The sequence below is a fragment of the Vombatus ursinus genome, unplaced genomic scaffold, assembly GCF_900497805.2.
Source record: "Vombatus ursinus unplaced genomic scaffold, bare-nosed wombat genome assembly UNPS02014801.1, whole genome shotgun sequence".
Classification (NCBI taxonomy): Eukaryota; Metazoa; Chordata; class Mammalia; order Diprotodontia; family Vombatidae; genus Vombatus; species Vombatus ursinus.
The window spans coordinates 7208246-7229855 of record NW_020954579.1 but is presented as its reverse complement, the minus strand read 5'-3'; the positions used below and the strand labels follow the sequence as shown (position 1 = coordinate 7229855).

Here is a 21610-nt window from a genome sequence, read left to right as displayed (position 1 = left end):
AAAGAAAAGAAAAGAAAAGAAAAGAAAAGAAAAGAAAAGAAAAGAAAAGAAAAGGAAAGGAAAGAAAAGAAAAAGACAACCCTTGTAACAAAGATGCATAGTCAAACAAAACACATTCTCACGTTGACTATGTCCAAAAATGTATATCTTATTCTGCATATTAAATCCATCTCTGTCAGGAAGAGGTGTAGCTTGCTTCATCAATGGTCTTCTGGAATCATGGTTGGTATTTCATTGATCAGAGTTCTTAAGCCTTTCAAAGTTATTTTTCGTTGCAATATTGTTATTGTATTTTGTTGTTGTTCGGTTGTGTCCAACTCTTTGTGACCTGCATTTGGAGTTTTCTTGGCAAAGATACTGGAGTGATTTGTCATTTCCTTCTCCAGCTCATTTTACAGATGAGGAAACTGAGGCAAACAAGATTAAGTGACTTGCCTAGGGTGACTTAGCTAGTAATTGTCTGAGGTTGGATTTGAACTCAGGTCTTCCTGACTCCTTGCCTGGCACTCTATCCATCCACTCTAGCCACTAATGGCCCCATTTTATTTATAACATTTATTTGTCATTGTATACTTGTTATTATATTGTATATTGTTCTGTGTATTTCACTCTGTCTAGTCATGAGTCTTCCCAAGTTTCTCTGAAACTGTTCCTTTCATCATTTCTTCTGGTATAATAAAATATCTTTACATTCTTCTACTCCAATTTGCTCAACCATTCTCCAACTGATGGGCATCCTCTTTGTTTCTAATTATTTGCTATAAAGAGCTGCTATAAATTTTGTACTAATGTGGTAGTATCTCTGGGTCAGAGGGTATTTACAGTTTAATGACTTTGGGGGCACAGACAGTTCCAAATTGCTTTCCAGAATGGCTAGACCAATCCATAGTTTCACCAACATTCACCCATGTGCTAGAATGTGAGCTCATCAGTCATAGGGGTAAAGAGACTATATAAGAGAGGTGGTCTGCATTGTACACTGTCTCTGGAAACAGAGGACCTGAATTCCCATTTGCTCACTAACTAAACAGCAGCTTGATGGTACAGTGGGCAGGGTGTTGGATTTGGAATTAAGATGAAATGAATACAAATCCCAGATCAGACACTCACTAACTGTGTGACTCTGGGTTAAGTCTCTCTACCTCAGTTTTCCTCCTCTGTAAAATGGGGATAATAATAGCACCTATCTCACAAGGCTGTTGTAAGGATTTAATGAGACAACATTTGTAAAGCACTTTGCAAACCTTAAAATGATATATAAATGCCATGTGACTCTGGACAAATCCAATTATTATGCAAGTTATTGTCACCTAACCTCCCTGGGCCTCAGATTTCTCATCAGTTGAAAGAGAAATACAGAGATTAAAAGAGACAGACAGACACACAGACACAAGTGGGGTGGGGGGGTGGGGGTGGGTTGAGTTGGACTAGGTTGCCTGGGGGTAGGGGAAGGAAAGAGCCCTGCCTTCAAATATGTGAAGGTCATAGTCTTATTCTGTGTCTCAGGATGAGAATGGATCGGAAGTAATGGGAGGAAGCTAAAGTGAGGCAGATTTTGGTCTAAGGTGGCTTAGAATCCAACCTTGGAATGGAATGGATGGATGGATGGATGGATGGATGGGTGGGTGGGTGGATGGGTGGATGGATGATGGATGATGGATGGGTGGATGGATAGATGGATGGATGGTTGGATGGGTGGGTGGGTGGATGCAGGACTGCCCTCCTAAGCCGTGAACTGTCTCCCTACCACAGGAAGTTCCCACAGAGGTTGGACCAGCACTGGTCAGGGACTTTGCAGAAGAGTATGAATGTGAGATGGAACTTGACCTCAAGGTTGCCTTCCAGCTGGGAGGATGGGGGCTGCTATCGGGGGTCGGGATACTGTCCCAAGGAGGTTGGGGGTGCGGGGTGATAGGACCCGATGGGGTGGGGGCGTGAGGGAGAGGAGAGGGGAAGGGAGGGGAGGGGGCGGCACTGCCGGGCGCGGCCTGCAGGGGGGGCCGGCGGGCGGGCTGAGACAATCACGGGGAGCCGGAGGAGCGGGGCTGCGCGGGGCGGGGGCTGCGGGCTGTCTGCCGGAGGAGAAGGAGGAGGAGGAGGAGGAGGAGGGAGGGAGGGAGGGGCGGGCGGTGGCCCGGGCCTGTGCCTGTGCCTGTGCGCGGGGGCCGGCAGCGGCAGGGGCAGCGGGCAGCGGGCAGCGGGCGGATGGGATGGGCCGCTAGCTGCCGGGGCTGCCAGGATGCCGCCGCGGAGCGGGCGTCTTCTCCTGCTGCTCCTGCTGCCCTTGCTCTTCGGAGACGCTTCCCGAGCCCGGGGCAAGTCCCCTCCGGAGCCCCCCAACCCGCAGGGTGAGTACAGGGGCCCCCAGGGCCCGGGCGGGGGAGCCCGGCCTCGCCAGGCCCCTATCTTCCCTGCAGAACCCCCCTCCCATTCTCTCTTCCTCCATTCTCCTGCAGCCCCAAATCCCACCTCAGCCCCCTCCCCCAAGGATGCCCAGAAAGCTATTGGACCTGGGGGGAGGGGGCCAGGCAGATTTCCTCGCTCTATTGGGGGGCGTGGATCCTGTGCTGGAGGGGCGATGGGGAGCAGGGGCGGGGCCGGGGTGTCGGGAAGAGAGACACAATGGGGAGGGCAGAGGCTCCCCGAAACCTCCTCCCTCCATGGGTTTCTTCCCCCTTTGGCCCACCCAAACGGGCACTGCCTGAGCCATTGTCTGCCTAAGACACCCATCTTACTACTGGATGAGGGGTCCCCCGTTGATCTCCCCTCTGTCCCCTCTGGGGCCTGACACCTACTGCTTTGCTAGATGTGGAGACCCCTCTTTGGTCCCCCCCATCCCTCTCCCTCCCTCCCCGCCCCTGACAAATAACCCCGCTGCTAGATGTTGGGTCACTCACTGGTCCCCTCTGGGCCCTGACACCAGCCCCACTATTAAAGATTGGATACCCCCATTGGTCCCCTTCTTCCTTCTAGGCTCTGAGACCACCCCCACCTTGATACAGGATTGAGTATGGGGTGTACAATTTCAAAATGAGTATTGATGAGGAGGGAGCAGGTTTGTGTTGAAGGTAGGGGACTAGAACAGGAGGGACACAGGTCCCTGCATTCCTTGTGAACTCTGAGGGCACTGTAGGGTGTGGGACTCATCAGGCTGGTCTACATTGGAAACCATAGATCTACAATGGGAAACATACTATGGGACAGTCTGGAGAATAGGAGGCGAAGGAGGCTGGTGGCCTGAGTCTCAGGTTAGCCCAGACTGGACTATTCCTCCCTCTTGTGCCTCAGTTTCCCTACACTTTTCTCCCCTTAGCATGGAGGACACACTTCAGTCCTTCCTTAGGCTCAGGGTTTGTAAAGCGGCTGTAGAAGCTGGGTTTCTCCTCCCTTCTCCCTTTCATCTCCTGGGTCCTTGCAAGGAGTGGAGGATTTCGGGGAAAGAAACAGATTTCCTGCCAAGCTCCCTCACAAGGGCTCCTGACACTGGGCCCCCATTATTTGGGCCCTGCCCATCCCTGGCTCTTCCAGTCTCCAGCCACTGCCGGATGTATTTAATCCTCCTACTCACACACAGATATACACACACCTCTCTCTGTCAGCTGCTGCCCCTCTGCTCCCTCTCCCCCAGAGGGGGAGTCTCTGTTGCTTGGGGTGGAATTCACCTCCTTCCCCCATCAGTTAGGTTGTGCCTTTAATCCTCCTCCACCTCCTGTCCCTCTGGGGCTTGGGGTGGGTATAGGGGAGAGGTTGACTTGCTGTTCTGAGCACAGTATTTCCCCTCCCTCCCCCAGGAGCTCAGCAGGAAAAGCAGGGGGAAGGGAGTCTGGCTGGGAAAGCGGACAGGATTTCCTCCTGGAAAGAGGCAGAGCTGAGCCCCTGGGGTGAGAGAAAATGAAATATATAGTAAGTTAAATATGGGAGGGGGGCAGGACAGGTCCTAGATTCCAGGGGAAGTTGAGTAGAGTAGCTCCCTGCATGGCAAACCAGGGATATCCTGGGTCACAGAGAGGCTGAGAGCTTATGACTGCCTCCTTAAGATGGTGAGCCATCACCTTGAAGATATCCCCTACCCGGGAATACTACTTTTCCCCCTCGGATATTGGGGGTTTCTACCTCTATGACATAGTCCTTTCTTCCCCAGTCTCCCAAGGGAAGAGTCTCTATGGTGCACAGCATCCCTGACTATTTGTCAGGTTTTAGAGTAGCAGGATAGGGATAGGGGGTGGCCAGGAGCAGAGTTTAGGACTTGGGCCTGCCCCAAGGCTCTAGTGAGGAACCCTTAGGCTCTGGTATGAGAGTTAGGATATTTGGTTTAGTTATCACTTTGGACCTTGGTAAATCCCTAGTTCATCCTCTCTCTCTCTCTCTCTCTGTCTCTGTTTCTCTTTCTCTGTCTCTCTGTCTCTCCCCCCCCCCCCAACTCCTATCTGTGGTGTGTTCCTTCTAAATGCTGCCTTTTTGGGAAACCCTTAGAGGCTCTGGCCATAGTGCCCTGGAGCCTGAGACATTCCCTAAAGTGGTTACATTCCAGACCCCCAAGTGTCCCCTCCCTCCCCCCAGATCTCCCAGCTGTTGAGTCCAGCTGTTCTCAACCAGGCCCAACCCCACCGAAAGCTTCTCTGAATTCCTCTTGAGACTGAGGGGCCCTGCCACCTCTGGGGACCATCAGAGTGAGGGGCTCAGAGAGGCTTTTGCCAGGAGGAGCTAGGTGAGAATTCCAGGGGAGGGAGGGGACTGACCTCTGTAGACCTCTATGGGCAGGAATAGGATAGTCACAGGGTTGGAGGCTTTGAGAAAGATCAACAGCTGGGATAGGATGCCAGGGGCAGGCATAGCCACATATGCCCAGGAGCTAGATGCCAAATCTAGGGAGCACCTGTCAGCCACTGTGGGTGCTTCTGACAGCCAGCGTGGCTTTCATACTCCACCTTCAGTAACTGCCTCCAGTGATGCCAAGCGTAGGCTTGTAAGTTCATAGCTGTGGAGCGGGATTCCTGAACCTCTTCTGTGTCAGGGACCCCTTTGGCAATCTGGTGAAGTCTATGGACTCCTTCCCAGAATAATGTTTTTCAATGCAGAAAATAAAATCTATAGGCTTGCAAAGAAAACCAATTATGTTAAAATACAAAAAAATCAAAATATCAAAAAATCGACAACACAAGTCCAAAGATCTGAGTTTAAGAGCCCCTCAGAAGTCATTAGTTCAACTCCCTCTCTTTACAGATGAGGAAACTAAAGCCCAGAGAGGGTAAAGACTTAACCAAGGTCACACAGGTATATCAGAGTCCCCCTAAGAGGGACTAGCTTGGGTTACCCAGGTCCCTGATCCTGCACCTCAATTTTAGACATAGTCTAGGACTGCTTTTCATTTCTTGCCCAGCCCCACTTCCACTTTGCTATCCCATCGCAGGTCTTTTAAGAATGCCTTGCTCTTGGCCCCATGTTCTGACTCTGCTCTGGCTAGGACATTTTCAGCTCTTGGCTAAATAGAAGTGGTGGGTAAATGTTCAGGGTTAGGGGACTGGACTTTTGAGGGAGGCCCCTGAGCTCCCAAAAGATGTGGGGAATGGGGGGGGGGATGTCTGGCTGGAGCTGGCAGGACACCTGGGGTCCCTCCCCCTGTGCTCTGGTAACAATCCCTCAACCCCCCTTGCCTCTTCCCTGGGGCCCCAGCTCCTACACAGAGCCCTCCCAGGAGGAATGAGGGCATCGTCATAGCAACGGCAGCTTGGCTGGGGGTGGGTGATGCTGGCCAGCTCCCAGGGAAGGACAAACTATGGGTTAGGGAGTACCAAGAGACACGTCTGGAAATTGAAGGGTTTTCATGGGTGCAACAGAAGGAAACCCCCTATGTAGGGGACCACAAGCCAAAGGATTCTCTGGAGGGAGGAATTGTAGGATTCGCGACTTGGGGACTGGATGGATGGTGTAGGCTCATGGACCACAAATCCCCTCTTGTCATCTAATCTCTAAAATCCCTCCCTTCAACTTTTCTTCGATTTGGATCCCTCAGCCCTCTATGCCAGTTCGCTCTTCTGGCCAGCCTTCTCCCCCTGGTTTCCCACTCTTCCATCTGGGTTTCCTCAGTCCTCCCTTCAAACCTGTCTCTCAGCCTTTTCCCTGCACCTGATTGCTCTGTGCTCAAGCCATCTCTTCGACTAAATCTCCTCTCCCCAAATAGCGCTCTGTAGCTTTTGGACTGCCATCCCCCAAATATAACCCCACCCTTTCCCACCTTTTCATACACTTTGTCCCTCCTACCACGTCTCCCCAAATTCCTGACTTTCCTGTCCTTCTGTTGTCCCACCATCATATCTTGTCTCTCAGCCTGGACAGCTCCCCAGTTCTTGACCTTCCCAGCCTCCAGACCTCCTAGGCCTTGACTCTTGTCTCTCCCAACAGAGGTGCTCATCAAGGTCCAGGTGTATGTCAGTGGGGAACTAGCCCCCCTATCACGGGCCTCTGTAGATGTGTTTGGGAACCGGACCCTGCTGGCCACAGGCACCACCGATGCAGAGGGGGTGGCTATGCTGCCTCTCAACTATCGCCTGGGCACCTGGGTGCTGGTCACTGCTGCCCAGCCTGGCTTCCTCACCAACTCGGTGCCCTGGCGTGTCGACAAGCTGCCCTGTGAGTGTGGGTGTGTTGGGTGAGGCTGGGAGAGAGCATTATTTCCCCACTCCTCCCTGGCCAGCTGACCCTCAGCCCCTTCCCAAAATAGACAGGAGGGCCCTGCTGTTGGAGCAGCTGCAACCCAGGCTGGGACTGCTGGGGTGGGGGAGGCCCAGATAGCTTACAGATAAAGCTGTGGGAGTGGAGGGGGAGGGGTCCCTTTTACCTTCCCCCAGTTTGGGAAGTGCCTCTATGTAGGGGAGAATGCAAAAATATTTGTCTTGTGCGCTCCTGAGCTGGTCAGGAGAAGGAAAACCTTAAGGAAAGGGTTCTATGTGATGGGTAGAGAATTGGGGGGATGTGGCCTTGGAGAAGCACCTCATTGAAACAGATGGCCTCCACCCTTCCCACAGTGTATGCCTCCGTCAGCCTCTACCTGCTTCCTGAGCGCCCTGCCACCCTCATCCTCTATGAGGACCTAGTCCACATTCTGCTGGGCTCCCCAGGTAAGATGTCCCCTTCTGTGACTTGCCCCATGCAGAATCCTGACTGAGCTCTTCCACTGGAACACACACCGTAGGTCTCCTCAACCCCAAGGAAGCTGTCCTTCCTCATCTTCTTCAGTGGCACCCCCAGTCCCAAGTCACAGACTCCTCCACATACCTTTAGTCAGCCCTTCCACTGCTACTGCAAGCCTTCTAGCTCAGGCCCCCGGCTTTTTTTGTCTAAACTATTGCAATAGCCTCCTAGATGGCCTCTACTTTATCCCCTCTCCAGTCCATCCTCCACATTCTGCTGCCTTGGTAATCTTCCTAATGCGCCACTCCTCTGCTCATTAATCTTCAGTGGCTCCCCATCATGGACCAACTACAGAAACCACACAGCCTGACTCTCAAGTCTCTCTTTACTCTGGCCCCACAACCTACCCTTCTAGCCTCCTTTCACATTTTGTCATGTAGTCAACATTCTAGCTAAATGGGATTTTTTCTATAAGACCCTGTTCTTAACCTGTCCTTTCCTGTCTCTCCCTCTGCTTTTGTTAATATAACACCCTATTCCTAGAATGGACTCTTCCTGCCTCCTCCAACTCCAGCCCTCAAATTCCAGGTCTTCCTGTCTCCAAGTCAGTCAGTCAACAAACATTTATTAAATATTTTCTGTGCGACAGGTGGGGATAGCTAGATGGCTCAGTTGATAGAGTGCTGGGCCTGAAGTCAGGAAGATCTGAGTTCAAATCCAGTCTCAGACACTTATTAGCTGTGTGACCTTGGGCAAGTCACTTCATCTCTGTTTGCCTTCATCTACTGAAGAAGGAAATGGCGAACCACTCCAGTATCTTTGCCAAGAAAACCCCATGGACAATGTGATCCATGGTGCCATGAAGAGCTAGACTAAGTAACAGTATGTGATAGGTCCTGTGTTAAGTGCTGGGAATACAAAGAGATGCAGATTCAAATGGATTCAGCACTGAGGAAACTGAGGCTGATTAGAGGTTAAGTGACTTGACCAGGGTCACACTGCTAGTGAGTGACTGAGGCAGGATTTGAACTCCAGTCTTCCTGACTCCAATGCTTCCTAGAACCTAAGTGTCACACAATCAATAGCAAAGATCAGATTGGAGCTCCCATATGCTGTATATATACTTGTATATATCAATAGCGAGACAATGAGCAATCTGCAAATATTGGTTCCTTGCCCACCCCTCTGTCTGCCCTGTCCCAGGAGCCCGCTCTCAGCCCTGGGTACAGTTCCAACGCCGGGCTGCTCGTCTTCCCCGAAGCTCCACCTACAGCCAACTCTGGGCCTCGCTTACACCTGCCAGCACAGAACAGGAGATGAGGGCCTTCCCCGCCTTCCTGGGCACTGAAGGCAATAGTTCAGGTAAGACAGGTTCGGGATAGCTGAGGATGAGACCAGGGAGGGGAAGAGGGAGACTATCAGAGAAATGCGGGGAGGAGGAGAGGGGTCCTATTGGGTCAGCCCCATTTCCCACCCCCGCCTCTATATTCTCATCCTTCTGCAGCCAACAGTTCCTGGCTGGAGCTGGCACCCCTGGCTGCGGTAAGCGTCCACCTGCTGACTGGCAATGGCACAGAGGTGCCACTCTCAGGGCCCGTGCACTTCTCACTGCCCCTTCCCCCTGGACCGCGAGCCCTTGGTACCAGTAGTATTCCTGCCTGGAGATTTGACCCCAAGAGCGGTACGTCTTGGGCTGCAGGGCCATCGCTGGATGGGGAGAGGAGAGGAGATGGGAAAGAAGGGGAGCCTCATTGGGTAGAGAGTTCATAAGTAACTCCCCTGATTTCATTGTCTCATTCTCTGCCACCAGGACTTTGGGTACGAAATGGGACAGGCCTGATCAGAAGGGAGGGAAGGCAACTCTACTGGACCTTTGTCTCCCCTCAGCTGGGCTACTGGGCTGCTGCCCTGGCATCCCCTGCCTATTCTGGTGAGGAGACAGTGGGGCTGGTGGGGCCACACCTAGGAGAGGTTGGGAGGGCTTGGGGGAAAGGGACATGAGGGATCATCAGATCATAGACTGAAAGCTGGAAGGCCCTTAGAGATCAGCTAGTCCAAAACTCTTGTTTTACACGTGAAGAAACGAAGGTGCCTCTACCCTCCAGATATCTTGGCTCTCACCTCTTATCTCTGCCCCTTCATTATACCCCAGCATCTTTTCTCAACTCTGAAGCATAGAAGTCAAGAGACTTGCCCAGGGTCACACATCTTCAAAGTAGCAGCGGTGAGATTGGAACCTGGATCCTCTGTAGGCAAAGTCAGTATCTTTCCCCTCCTAGACTGAAGAAATCTTCTACATGCCTACTATGCACAGAGCACTGTGCTAACCTCTTGGGGGCAATAATTTAGATTTGTTTTGGAGGCAATGGGGTTAAATGACTTGCCCAGGGTCATATAGCTAGTGTCTGAGGCCAGATTTGAACTCAGGTCCTTCTGACTCCAGGGCCAGTGCTCTATCCACTGCATCACTAGACTGCCCCAATAGGTTAGATAAAACATAGTCTCGGAGGGCAGCTAAGTGGTGCAGTGAATAGAGCACCAGCCCTGGAGTCAGGAGGACCTCAGTTCAAATGTGGCCTCAGACACTTACTAGCTGTATGACCCTGGGCAAGTGACTTAACCCCATTGCCTACCCCCCCACCCAAAAAAAAAAAAAACTATAGTCTCTGCCTCTTAGAACCTGCAATCTAGTCAAAGATAAGACAAATGCAGATATAATTATGATAGATGGATGACAAGTGCTGGAGAGGTCCAAGGGGGAAGAGATTATTATATTTGGGTTTGGAAGGTGAGGAGGGGTCAGAGAAGGATTTCTAGAGGAGGTAGCAATGTCGCACTTGAAGGTTTTAAAAAATGAGTAGAAATACAAACAAGTAAAGAAGGATCTGAGAGGGTGTTCTAGGATTAGGGAAGAGTGTAAGTAAAAGATATGATATATACAGGGGATGTCAAGTCATCCAATTTGTTGTTGTTCAGTCATTTTTCAGTCATATCTGACTCTTCGTGATCCCATTTGGGGTTTTCTTGGCAGAGATACTGGAATAATTTGCCATTTCCTTCTCCAGCTCATTTTACAGATGAGTAAGGGCAAACAGGGTTAAGTGATTTGCCCAGGGTCACACAGCTAGAGTAAGCATCTGAGGTCACATTTGAACTCAAGATGAGTCTTCCTGACTCCTGACCCAGCACTCTGTGTACCAAGCCACCTAGCTGCCCACTTTGGCTGGAGTGTAAAGTATAGGAAGGGCAGTAATATTTGATAAGGTTGGAAAGTTAGGATGGTACCAGGTTGTGAAGAGCCTTGAATGCTGGGCAAAGGACGACCGAAGGATTTTAAGTGGTGGGGTGATGTGGCTGAGTCTGTGTAGGGAGTGCCACAGGGTCTGTGACATGGGGATGGGGCAGAGCGATGAGACCAGTGGTCCTCCCTCCTCCTCTCCAGGCACAGGGCTGGTGACTGTCACGTCAGGCATTAAAGACATCAGCACCTACCACACCATCTTCCTGCTCACCATCCTGGGAGCCCTGGCTTTGCTTGTGCTCAGCTTGCTCTGCCTTCTCATCTACTACTGCAGGTTAGAGGGCAGCTCCGACTTTGCCCCCCCACCCCATCCCCCTCAGCCCCATAACCCATACTCCCTGGCCCCCACACCTCTCCCCTTCAGACACCTTAGCTCTCGCCTCTCATCACAGGCCCCAACCTCCTTCCCCAACCCTGCATATCACCCTGTGGACATGCCCTGGGTCCTCAACTCCACTCCCTAGCACAGGCTGCCCTTTTCCTGCTGTGGTTTAATTGTTCAGTCGTGTCCAATTCTTTGTGACCCCATGGACCCTACTGTCTATAGGGATTTCTTGGAAAAGATACTGGAGTGATTTGCTATTTTCTTCTCCACCCCCCCCTTCCTTTCTTTTTTTTTCTTTTTTTTGGCTAGGCAATGGGGTTAAGTGACTTGCCCAGGGTCACACAGCTAGTAAGTGTTATGTGTCTGAGGCCGTATTTGAACTCAGGTCCTCCTGAATTCAGGGCCAGTGCTCTATCCACTGCGCCACCTAGCTGCCCCAACCCCCCCCCCCCTTTCCTAGATATACCCAAGTCATACTCTGAACAGGAATCTTTTCCTAGACCCCAGGCCAGGTACTCCCCATTTCCTTCTCACTCCTCACCCTGGAGGGAAGGGAAAAGGGCATCTTTTTCAGTGCCAACCCTCATCCCAACCAGCCCTTCGCTTTCACTGAATGCCCATGCTGTGTCCCCTTAATCCACAGAAGGCGCTGCCTGAAACCACGGCAGCAGCTGCATAAGCTGCCTCTCTCTGGGCCCCTGGAAAGTAACAAGAAGGACCAGGCCACCTCGATGTCTCAGCTCCACCTGATCTGCGGGGGATCCCTGGAGCCTCCTTCCACAGGGGACCCTGAAGCACCACCTCCTGGGGCCCTGCATTCTGCCTTCTCCAGCTCCCGAGACCTGGCCAGCTCCAGAGATGACTTCTTCCGTGCCAAGCCTCGCCCAGCTGGCCGGGTATCAGCAGAGCCCCCTTGTGCTCGGGCAGCTGAGGGGGCAGGTCTTAAGGGAGCCCGCTCTGTGGAGGGTGCTGGGGGACTGGAGCCAAACCTGGAAGAGTACCCCCGTCGGGCCGTGGGAGGAGCCACCTACATCCACGATCCTCCATCCCCACCTCCGCTGCCCTCCCCCTTTGACCACTTCTTAGGGCACAAAGCTAACACAGAAGGCAAGGCCCCTGACTTCCTGCTCTCCCAGTCTGTGGACCAGCTGTCCCGCCCACCGTCCCTCAGCCAGGCTGGCCAGTTGATCTTCTGTGGATCCATTGACCACCTGAAGGACAGTGTCTACCGAAATGTCATGCCTACTCTGGTCATCCCCGCCCACTATGTGAGGCTAGGGGAGTCGGGTACAGCCTCGGGAGAGGAGTCCGCCCCACCTGAAGGGGCCACTCAAGGCCCTGCCCGGCCCTTTCCTCAACCTGACCCCCAGCGCCAGCTCCTGCAGGGCCACCCAGGTGCAGGCAGTGAAAGTGGAGAGAGCTGGGCAGGTGCCCGATCCACACCAGTCAGTGGCTCTGTCACCATTCCTGTCCTCTTCAATGAGTCTACCATGGCCCAGCTGAATGGAGAGCTGCAGGCCCTCACTGAGAAAAAGCTGCTAGAGTTGGGGGTGAAGCCCCACCCACGGGCATGGTTTGTGTCTTTGGATGGGCGCTCCAACTCCCAGGTGCGCCATTCCTACATTGACCTGCAGGCAGGTGGGGGCAGCGGTGGGCGAAGCACCGATGCCAGCCTGGACTCGGGCGTGGATGTGCACGAGGCCAGGCCCCTGCCTCGGCGAAGGCCACAGGGCCCCCGGGGGGAAGAGCGGGCCCCAGCCCCAACTCCGGCCCCCCCACCAGCCCCGCCCCGCCTGGCCCTGAGCGAGGACACAGAGCCCAGCAGCAGTGAGAGCCGCACTGGCCTCTGCTCCCCAGAGGACAACTCCCTGACTCCACTGCTGGATGAAGCAGTTGCACCAGAGGGCCGGGCGGCCACAGTGCCCAGGGGCCGGGGCCGCAGTCGGGGAGACAGCTCCCGCAGCAGTGCCAGTGAGCTGCGGCGGGACTCCCTCACCAGCCCCGAGGACGAGCTGGGCGTCGAGGTGGGCGATGAGGCTGGGGATAAGAAAAGCCCCTGGCAGAGGAGGGAGGAGAGGCCATTGATGGTGTTCAATGTTAAGTAACCCCTCCCCTAGAGCTGGCACTGTGGTGGCATTGGGGGTGCCCAAGACTTGGGCCCTCCTCAAACGCACACCCTTTCCAGAGTGTCGGTGCCAGGGATAGGTGATACCCAGGTGCCCCAGCAGGCAGCGCCAACCTTGAAGAGGTGTCTGGTGAAGCCCTTAAAATGGTCCTTAGTCATCTAGGGCTGTATAGTGTCTGGGATGGGAGGGAGGCCAGGGGCTAGGCCTGTAAATCTGCACCGCTCCCCTTTCCTTTCCCTGGGGTTCTTGGAGTTGCCAGGAGAATGCCTCAGGGGGAAGGGGAGGGTGATTGGTGGGGGAAGACAGGCTATGAGGAGGGGGAGAAGGTGGGAGGGGAGGGATTTGTCCCTGACCTCCCAACATTACCATGCTATGCTGGGGGTTACCCCCCCCAAGTGCCTTTTCTCCCTGGCAACCCGGGAGGGAGAGGGACTAGGGCTTTCAAGGTCCATGAAAAGGAATGCCTGGTCCCAAACCTTAAAAAAAAACAAAACCCTTTTGGAGGCTGGGGGGAAGGGAGAGACTCCCATCATTTGTACAAATACCCTGTATATAGAAAGCTCTATTGTGGGGAAGATGGGGGTAGGGAGACTGGTCAGAGCCAGGGGAGGGGAGGGGAGCTTGAGGGAGGACAGGATCCCTGGGCCAGGAGTAGGGGCAAAGGGGAGGGAGGGAGGGCTTGGCATGTGTGCTGCTTGTTCACCAGCCTGGGAAGTTGGCATCACGTCCTCTAGAACAACCTGGTCTAGGCCGCTGCCAGGAGTGCCACAGGCAGGCTGCATCGGGAGAGATGAGGGGAACCAAAGGGCTGGCTTGAGAGACAATACATAAAAACCATTGACACTGACTGATGCTGGCATTCTCCTTTCTTGGGAAGAGGGGGGGACCGAGGGAGATGGCCCCTGCTGCAGGAGCCAAGTAAACGCAACAGAGAGGGCCACTTGGAAAGGGAAAGGGAGGTGTCAGTGATTGCAGAGAAAGAAAATTACTCCCCACCTCCACCCCCCACCGTGGCTTTCCCCCTGCAGGCCCAGCCCAGCAACAGAGAAGCACTTTACCAAACTGTAGAAATTTTATTGTGGTAGCATCCCCTCTCAAACATCCCCGCTGGGTACAGGAGGAAAGAGGCTGGACAATGGAACCCTCAGAGTTAAGGGGAACCTCACCCCAAACCGAGCTGACGAATGGCCATGGAGAATCACAGCGACAGAGGCTTCCCCCTTGCCTCTGTGCTGCCCATCCCAACCCCCTGGGGGCTGAGGCTGGGATCTGAGGGGGAAAGGAGGTACCTGGGGAGAAAGCATGGACTGGCATTCCTCCCACAGAGGTTAATGACTGTGAAGAAGACCCAGTGTGGGGGAGCCCACACCTGAGGAGGCCTGAGCAATGTACTCCACCAGCACTGTCCTCACGGCTGGGGTGGAGCACTTGGGTGAGAGCGGTGAGCCCCCGGGGTCCCGTCCCGCTCACAGCAGAGTGCGGAGGTCATCCCATTGGAGGCTCTTCCTTCGGATACACTTGGTGCCCTTGGCCCCGCAGCGGAAGCCATTGGGGCAGCAGTGCTGGCCATCGGCACAGCACACACCCTGGAAGGAGAAGGCACATGAGGGGCGGGGAGCAATTTCACCAGGGAGCAATTTCACAACGCGGATGAGGGGCAAGGCACAGACCTTATAGAGTGGGCAGCATGCCCAGTTCCCCATGCTGTTCTGGCAGCAGGTCTGGTAGCTGTGGCAATAGTGCCTGCCCTCGCACTTCACATCTCCCTGGTCCATCGCCAGCGTGAGGGGCAGGGAGGAGGCGGGGGGCTGGGCCCAGCCTTGTTTTTCGCAGGACCTGGCCTTCACATTGCAGGTGTAGCCTGATGGGCAGCAGTGCTCCCGATCCTCACAGCACACAGCCTGGAAGAAGCAAGCATGGGCTCCTTGGGGCTCTAGCCTCCCTTCCTGCTCACTTCCACGGACACTGTCGAGGCCCCAGGACGGGATAGAGAAGGCCCTACCATGGGGAGAGACAGGCAGGGACTCACGTGGGGCAGCTGGCAGCAGGCCCAGCCCCCTCGAAGGCTGGGACAGCAGGTCTGTCCATCTGGGCACCTGGTGTGCTGGTCACAATCCACCGAGGTAGACATCAGATTGGGGCGAGCTGGCATCTTCCGCAGCCAGGGCACTACGTGATGCTCAGTCTTACACCCCTCCGGGCCACAGATGTAGCCATGGGGGCAGCAGTGCTTGTGATCAGGACAGCATACGGCCTAGTTTGGGGGAGGAGGAGGAGCAAGAGCTCAGGAAAGGGCTGCTCTCTCAGCCCATCCCCGACTTTCTTGGGGAACTCCCATCTTCTCTTCCTGGGCTGCACTTTCTCCTTAGAGAGCTGGGCCAGACTGGAGAGAATCCAGAATTCCCTCCTTCTAAGGAAAAGTCATCCTCCCTCCCCTTGGCTCTCACTCAGCCCCCTCCCAGACCAAATCCGAGACACACTCCACCCCAGTGGGGTCCCACTGTACCTGAGGGGCAGGGCAGCAGCCCCATGATCCTGTTTCTAGGAGGCAGCAGGTGGTCTTGGGGGGGCAACTGGTGGTGTTGTCACAGGGGACATTGCCCTGAGCAGCAAGGGAAGCCATGGTGCTCCCCAGCAATGGCATACTGTGGGCCCCCTGTTTACACTGGCCTGCCCTTGTGTCACACGTGTAGCCATGGGGGCAGCAGTGGATGTGGTCCTCGCAGCATTCGGCCTGGGGGCAGAAGGTTGCCCTTTGACCCCCATCACCCCCAGAGTTGCAAGGGGGACGGGGGGACCGGGCGAGTTTGAGGCTCCTCCCCCCATCTTCCCTGCTCCCTCTGCTTCTCCCAGGTACCTCAGGAAATGGGCAACACCCCCAGCTCCCGGACTGCAGGCGGCAGCAGGTGTTGCCATCTGGACAGCTCACTTCTCCATCACATTTCACCTCCTGCACTGAGGGAGAGAGGAGAAGAAAGAAGGGGGAGGACAGGAGAGGAGAGGCACACATGGGTGGGTGGGGTTACAGAACACCGTTTCTCTGGACAAGAAGGACTCTGAACGTGGCAGGGGCAGGGCAGAGCCGCAATGAGTCTGTGCTGTCTAGACTGGCACTCTCCTCCCCAGGTACCTGTTTCTGCAGGCAGCTTGGTAACAAAGTCTGTGGTGTCCCCCTTGTTGGAGAGGCATTTATTCATCTGTAAGTCGCACACAGTGCCTTCAGGGCAGCAGTGCTGGTGGTCTGGGCAACAGATGGCCTAGGAAAGGAAAGAAGGCTCTATAGAGAGGTCCCCACCTCGAGGTAGTCTGCCATTGTCATTGCTCAAGTTCACCACCAGAGGGCAGAGCATGCAGCATCCCCAGCCTGCAGGCTCAGATGCCCTGGTGCCCACACCAAGAGATGACTGAAGCCAGGTGGCCTGGGAGTGAGAGGAGGGTGAAATCCCTAGGCCCCTTGTTCACTCACATTTGGCAATGGGCAGCAGCCGTATGATCCACGAGGCAGCTGGCAACAGGTGGTGCCCTCAGAGCATTGGGAATGGGCATCTGGGCAAATCACTTTGGTGACCATCATCACTGAAAGAAGAGAAAAAGGCTGAAGACCACTGAAAGAGGCCCCTGACGAGGCCTTTGCTGAAAACAGGTTCTTAGGATGAGGCACCCCTTAGGTTTCCTTCCCCTGCCCCAAGTTCCTTACCGTCCTTTTCTTGCTGAATCTTTTTGGCAGGGGTTTTTTGTGCCAATGGGTAGGTGCCACCACCAGATGTAAGGCAGCGGGCATGAGCCACATCACATGAGGTGCCTTGGGGGCAGCAGTGAACTTTGTCTTCACAGCAAGAAGCCTAGGGAAGTTGATTTTTAGATCATTTACATGTCTCACTCATACCCCACCCCTTCCCACCTGTTCTCCAGAATAGGTACCTGGGGCATGGGGCAACAGCCCCAGGAGCCATCTGGCATTATGCAGCAGGTAGATTCATTGGGGCACTCATACTGGCTGTCTGGGCATTTCACTGCCCTGGAGCTGGCACCTACTGAAACAATAAACCAGGATCTCTTCCCTAACTGGATCGATTCTCTTCCTTCCCCAAACATCTTTTCTTCCCACCTAGCCAAAACTGGAGTAGAAGGATTGGCAGACAGGCCACCATACTTTTTCTGTGGCCCTTCTGGTCACATCCTTAAGAACTCACCCTTGGTGCCAGGTTCATCTTCCCAAGTCTCCAGAATATTAATGCAAGTATATGCCAGGCTAATGCCAAAACGCCCTCCCTGGTGCCCATTTCTAACAAATGGGGATCCTGAAGCCCAGACACCTGGATTCTCTCCTGGTCCCAGTTTCCCAGAAGCTTTCACCACTCCACTTTCCACTTCTATCCTACCCCAGAAAAACAGTTTCCTCCTCACTGGATCATGGTTTTAGAGATGAAGGTACCTTACAGGCGTCTGAAGCCAATCCGCTCAATGAACAGATGTAAAAGCTGAGGCCCAGAGTGATTTGTCTACAGTTACACAGGTAGCAAGTGGCAAAGCCAGGATTCCAGCTCAGGTCCTCTGATTCCAAATACAGCATTCTTTCCTCTGTATCTCACTACCTCCTCTGATAAATTCCTTCCTCAGCCTTCAATGCCCCTGCCCCTCCCTCTCTACCACAGGCCCAGCTATTTCATACCTTGTACCTTAAAGCAGGAATGACCATCCGGGCTGCAGTGGAAGCCACGAGGACAGCAGTGATGCCCATTACCACATACCACCGCCTGGGGCAGGGAAGGGCGGGGACAGAGAAGAGCTCATTGGCAGGGGACAACGAGAGGAGAGACTCTACCAGACACCTCCCTCCAACCCTTCTTGGCCATCCCTGCCCTCAGCCCTTACCTCTGCATAGGGACAGCAGCTGTAGTTCCCCAAAGGGGTGAAAAGGCAGGAGAAGCCAATGGGGCAATGGGAATCACCATGGCACGTGACACCCTGATGTACATTCTTTGCTATAGGTATGGATGGCGGTGAATCCTAATGGGATGGGAAAGAACCAGGTAAAGGTCGGGGTTCACTTCCTTCCTTTACAGGGATCTCTGTAGATGAGCAGGACTCACCATTCCTGGCAATACCTGGGTTTACCTAAGCAAGGAAAATCAGCTTTGCCCAGTAATCCTTGCTTATGGGCAGTATGGGTACCAGAAAGAACCTGGCTAAATAGCTTTGGACCCTGGGGAGCAGCCAAGGTTAGAAGGGATTGGCAACATCTTCCTGGGTACCAGGATGGGTACTCACCCAAGGTGAATCACAGCAATGGTAGCCAGTTCTTTCTGGTTGCCTGCAGCAGGCCTTGGGACACACCTGCCCATCAGGGCATTGAATTCCAGCCACCAGTCCTGTCACCAGGGACAGCCAGCTTAGCAGCTTCCACATTGTCCACCTGTCAGCCAAAATTAAGCCAAAGCTTAATTCCACCATAGGTTCTCTCCTGTCCTCCCCAAGCACCCAGAGCTCAACCTTATGCTGATAGCCATGACCCTTGGAGTCTCGGGGAGGACACTGGATAGATAGAGTAGGGCTAGTGGGGGATAAAATCCAACTTGGACACATAGAGAATCTCCTGTGGGTACGTGAAGGGGGCATTTTGGCACCTCTGTCAGGATCACAGATCTGAAATTGGAAGTGACCTCAGAGGTCATCTGGTTTAACCCCTGCATTTTACAGACGTGGAAATTAAGGGACCCAGGGATGTTGCCCAAGGCCACATCGGTAGCCAGTGGCAGAGCTGGCATTCAAACTTATTATCTCCTGGGGCCAGCAGCTATACCTAACCTCTGGGAAAGAGGGACTAGGGCGATGGAGCCAGATGGGAAGTTACTCCAAAGGGAACCGTTCCCCATTGCTGTCCTCATGCCTAGTAATTATTCTTGTTTTAACTTGCTTCAAAGCTCTATTTGATTGAGAGAGGAAAGGCTCACATGATTACACCAGAAACAATGTGGTTGGAAAACTTTCAAAAGGGGAAGCAGAAAGAGTCTGTGAGTCAAGGCTCTTCTTTCCCCAACAACCACGTTCTACTTACGCCCTTCCCTCCGATCCTAAACAGAGGAGCACAGTCAAGGGGTAAAGAAGAGTGTATACCCCTAGTCCACATCTAACCAGCTTCTCCCATCTCTACTGCAGCTCTCCTATGCCCCACCCCACCCCACTTTCTCTACTGCCCTTATTCCTTGTGGCCCCCTATTCCCAAACACTGGAATACTGACACATCTGGGCTGAAACAGCTGCTTCTGAGTCTCTTGTCCCCCTCCTCCCCCACCCTACCCATGAGTCAGCAGAGGGAACTGAGTCTCATGTCAGTGGTGAAGACACACTTGACTGGTCCAGACTTGTTAGTTCATCTCTTGCTTCAACCTCAAAGAGGGAAAAGACTAATCATTTCAACAGAGTGGGGATGGGGCAGGAAGAAGGTTTTGGGGGGTGATATTAACTTCCTCAAAGGAAAGACAGCTGTAGGGGCAGGAAACTCTTATATGGGTTCCCTTGCCCAGTCCTTGATTAAGAACTGATGGGGAAAAAAGGGTTTTATGTCATTCCCACTGTACCGAGAAGAGGTTGGGAAGGATTTGGGGAACGTATTTCCAAGATGATAGGCAGCTAGGTGGTGCAGTGGATAGAGTGCCAGGCCTGGAGTCAGAAGACCTGTGTTCAAATCTGACCTCAGACACTTAGCTGTGTGACCCTGGACAAGTCACTAAACCCTGTCTGCCTCAGTTTCCTCATCTGTAAAATGAGCTGGAGAAGGAAATGGCGAACCACTCCAGTACCTTTGCCAAGAAAACCCCAAATGGGGTCACGAAGAATCAGACATGACTGAAAACAACTAAACAAATTTCCGAAATGGAAGCTGGAGAGAGGCCAGGCTCTTGGGATCTGGGATATGTTTCTGTTTTAACTGTTGTCTCTTCTTTTTCTAAGTTTACCTGCCTCAACCCCTCCATCAATAATTGATGGAGAGATGAAGGAATAGGAAGGAAAAAAAAAATCAGGGTCACTAAGACTAACAGCCAAGGAAAGAGAAAGTATCACCATCATTTCCTGACATAAGCCACAGATGAGGTAGGGGTTGGGAGGGGAGAACAGCTTTAGGATAGGTCTTTGAGGTTGACGTTCTTCTTTACCCTTCTTACAGACCAAGTTTCCTTGAAATCCAGATAGCCCCAAGCTGGGATGGAGGGAAAGGGACAAAGAAGAGACTAAGCCACCCAAACCACATTTAGCTAAGCAGGTGGGACACCACAGTAGTAGTGACGGTAAACTCAAACCCTGCTCTGAAACAAACTTCCAGGTATCATTTCATCCCTGGTTGCCACATAAGTTATTTGACGATGAAACTCATTTCCTCATCCTCAGCCCTTCCTTCTTCCCAGAAAAACCCAAAGCTTCCTGAGTCCAGCTGGACCACTGGACCACTTTGCTTTATTTCTTGTTTTTCCCCACACTCAATAGCTGCTCCACCGGATTCTCTTTCCGCCTCTCAGAATGTGTGTCCTAGAGATGGGCAGACACCGAAGTCTCTCAGGTTCTCAGCCTCTACAAAATTATTTCCCCTAAGGGGAGATGAGATGAAAGCTTTCACTTGGGTAAACTGGTCCTTTTTCTCTTCCTCTCTGGACCCGAGGCCCTGCCCCAAACAAGCCCAATCTCTGGTTCCTCCTAAAATAACACAGGAGAAATACCACTGAGTTTGCCAAAAGGAATCAAGCCTAGGGGAGCTGTGTGTGTTGCACTGTACAGCATGAAGAGAGAAATCACATTGTAGTAAAACCGATTCCCAACCTCTTCCCCCTTTCTTTTCCTGCTTTTGCTTTGGACCGACTTGCACCCTAGGCTGTAAAATGGCAGAGGAGGAAAAGTCATTAGGGAGCCGCTGAACCCTGACCCAGACTCTCAAAGGATTTTCATCCTTATTCCATTTCTAGGAACGTGCGGAGCCAACTAGGGGAGGGGGTGAAGGGGACCCAGTCCTGTGGCTGTGCCAGGCTGCCCGAGACTTGATTGTGAACCCTGTGCCAGTGGAGCTCCTCACCCCTTCCCTAGGGACGGAGGTGGGGGAGGGGAGCAGGTTCCCTACTGCCTGCTTCCTGGCTCTGGGGACTCTGCCCCAGTAAATCGTGGCCCGGAGAAGCCCAGGGGACAAAGTACGTTGGGCCGCCACGGGGGAACGGGTCCCCCCGAGGACGCCAGGGTGCCCACTTTAAAGGTGGGGAGAGACGGGACATTAACTTCAAAGGGGTCTCGGGGCCGTAGGCAAGCTCCCCTTCTTGCAGGGAAGGGAGTCCCTGAGGTCACCGCTGACCAGCAGCTCCCCATTTGGGGACTGAACCCCTAAAAAGCCCCCCTTCCCAATTTCCAGGCATGGAGAGCCCACCAACCCCCCCCCCCCCCCCAAGCAGAGCCCCGCAGTCCGGGGTCCCCCACCTCTTCAGGTGACGTCGGAGATCGGGGATGGCGGGTCAGTCCCGCTTACCTGAGTACACCCCTCACTGCCCAGGGCCACAAACTGCGGGGCCGCAACACTCTGACCGGACCCCAACCAGGTATGGAGGCCCCGCCCACCCCTTTCCCATTGGCTGAGAGCTGGGGACCGGCCCGTCGCCATTGGCTGCTCACCCCCCCCCCAGCGGGGCGGCAGAAACCGGACTCCCTCCCACCCCCGCTGCCACCCCCACCCCACCCCCAATTACGAGA

The 21610-nt window shown here is 53.7% G+C and overlaps 2 protein-coding genes across 5 annotated transcripts; one reads left to right on the top strand and one right to left on the bottom strand.

Moving 5' to 3' along the window:
* Window positions 1-2219: 2219 nt before the first annotated feature.
* FAM171A2 (family with sequence similarity 171 member A2) lies at window positions 2220-13483 on the top strand. The gene is made up of 8 exons (XM_027873109.1): window positions 2220-2348; window positions 6403-6630; window positions 7026-7118; window positions 8335-8493; window positions 8636-8812; window positions 8942-9061; window positions 10574-10706; window positions 11401-13483. The coding sequence occupies exons 1-8, from the start codon at window positions 2240-2242 to the stop codon at window positions 12860-12862; spliced, it is 2481 nt and encodes an 826-aa protein (XP_027728910.1). The 5' UTR covers window positions 2220-2239; the 3' UTR covers window positions 12863-13483.
* A 453-nt stretch (window positions 13484-13936) lies between these two features.
* GRN (granulin precursor) lies at window positions 13937-21474 on the bottom strand. 4 transcript variants are annotated; one of them, XM_027873074.1, is made up of 14 exons: window positions 21390-21474; window positions 20360-20575; window positions 18155-18299; window positions 17759-17893; window positions 17556-17640; window positions 16805-16917; window positions 16581-16725; window positions 16350-16459; window positions 16014-16140; window positions 15741-15838; window positions 15390-15617; window positions 14913-15137; window positions 14554-14784; window positions 13937-14469 (listed from the first exon to the last, which is right to left on the bottom strand). In XM_027873074.1, the coding sequence occupies exons 3-14, from the start codon at window positions 18290-18292 to the stop codon at window positions 14350-14352; spliced, it is 1755 nt and encodes a 584-aa protein (XP_027728875.1). In that variant the 5' UTR covers window positions 18293-18299; window positions 20360-20575; window positions 21390-21474; the 3' UTR covers window positions 13937-14349. The 4 variants fall into 4 exon arrangements, with proteins under 4 accessions (XP_027728875.1, XP_027728873.1, XP_027728876.1 ...); XM_027873072.1 differs by lacking the exon at window positions 20360-20575; XM_027873075.1 differs by lacking the exon at window positions 20360-20575 and having other exon boundaries at window positions 16805-16914.
* Between the last annotated feature and the right edge of the window lie 136 nt (window positions 21475-21610).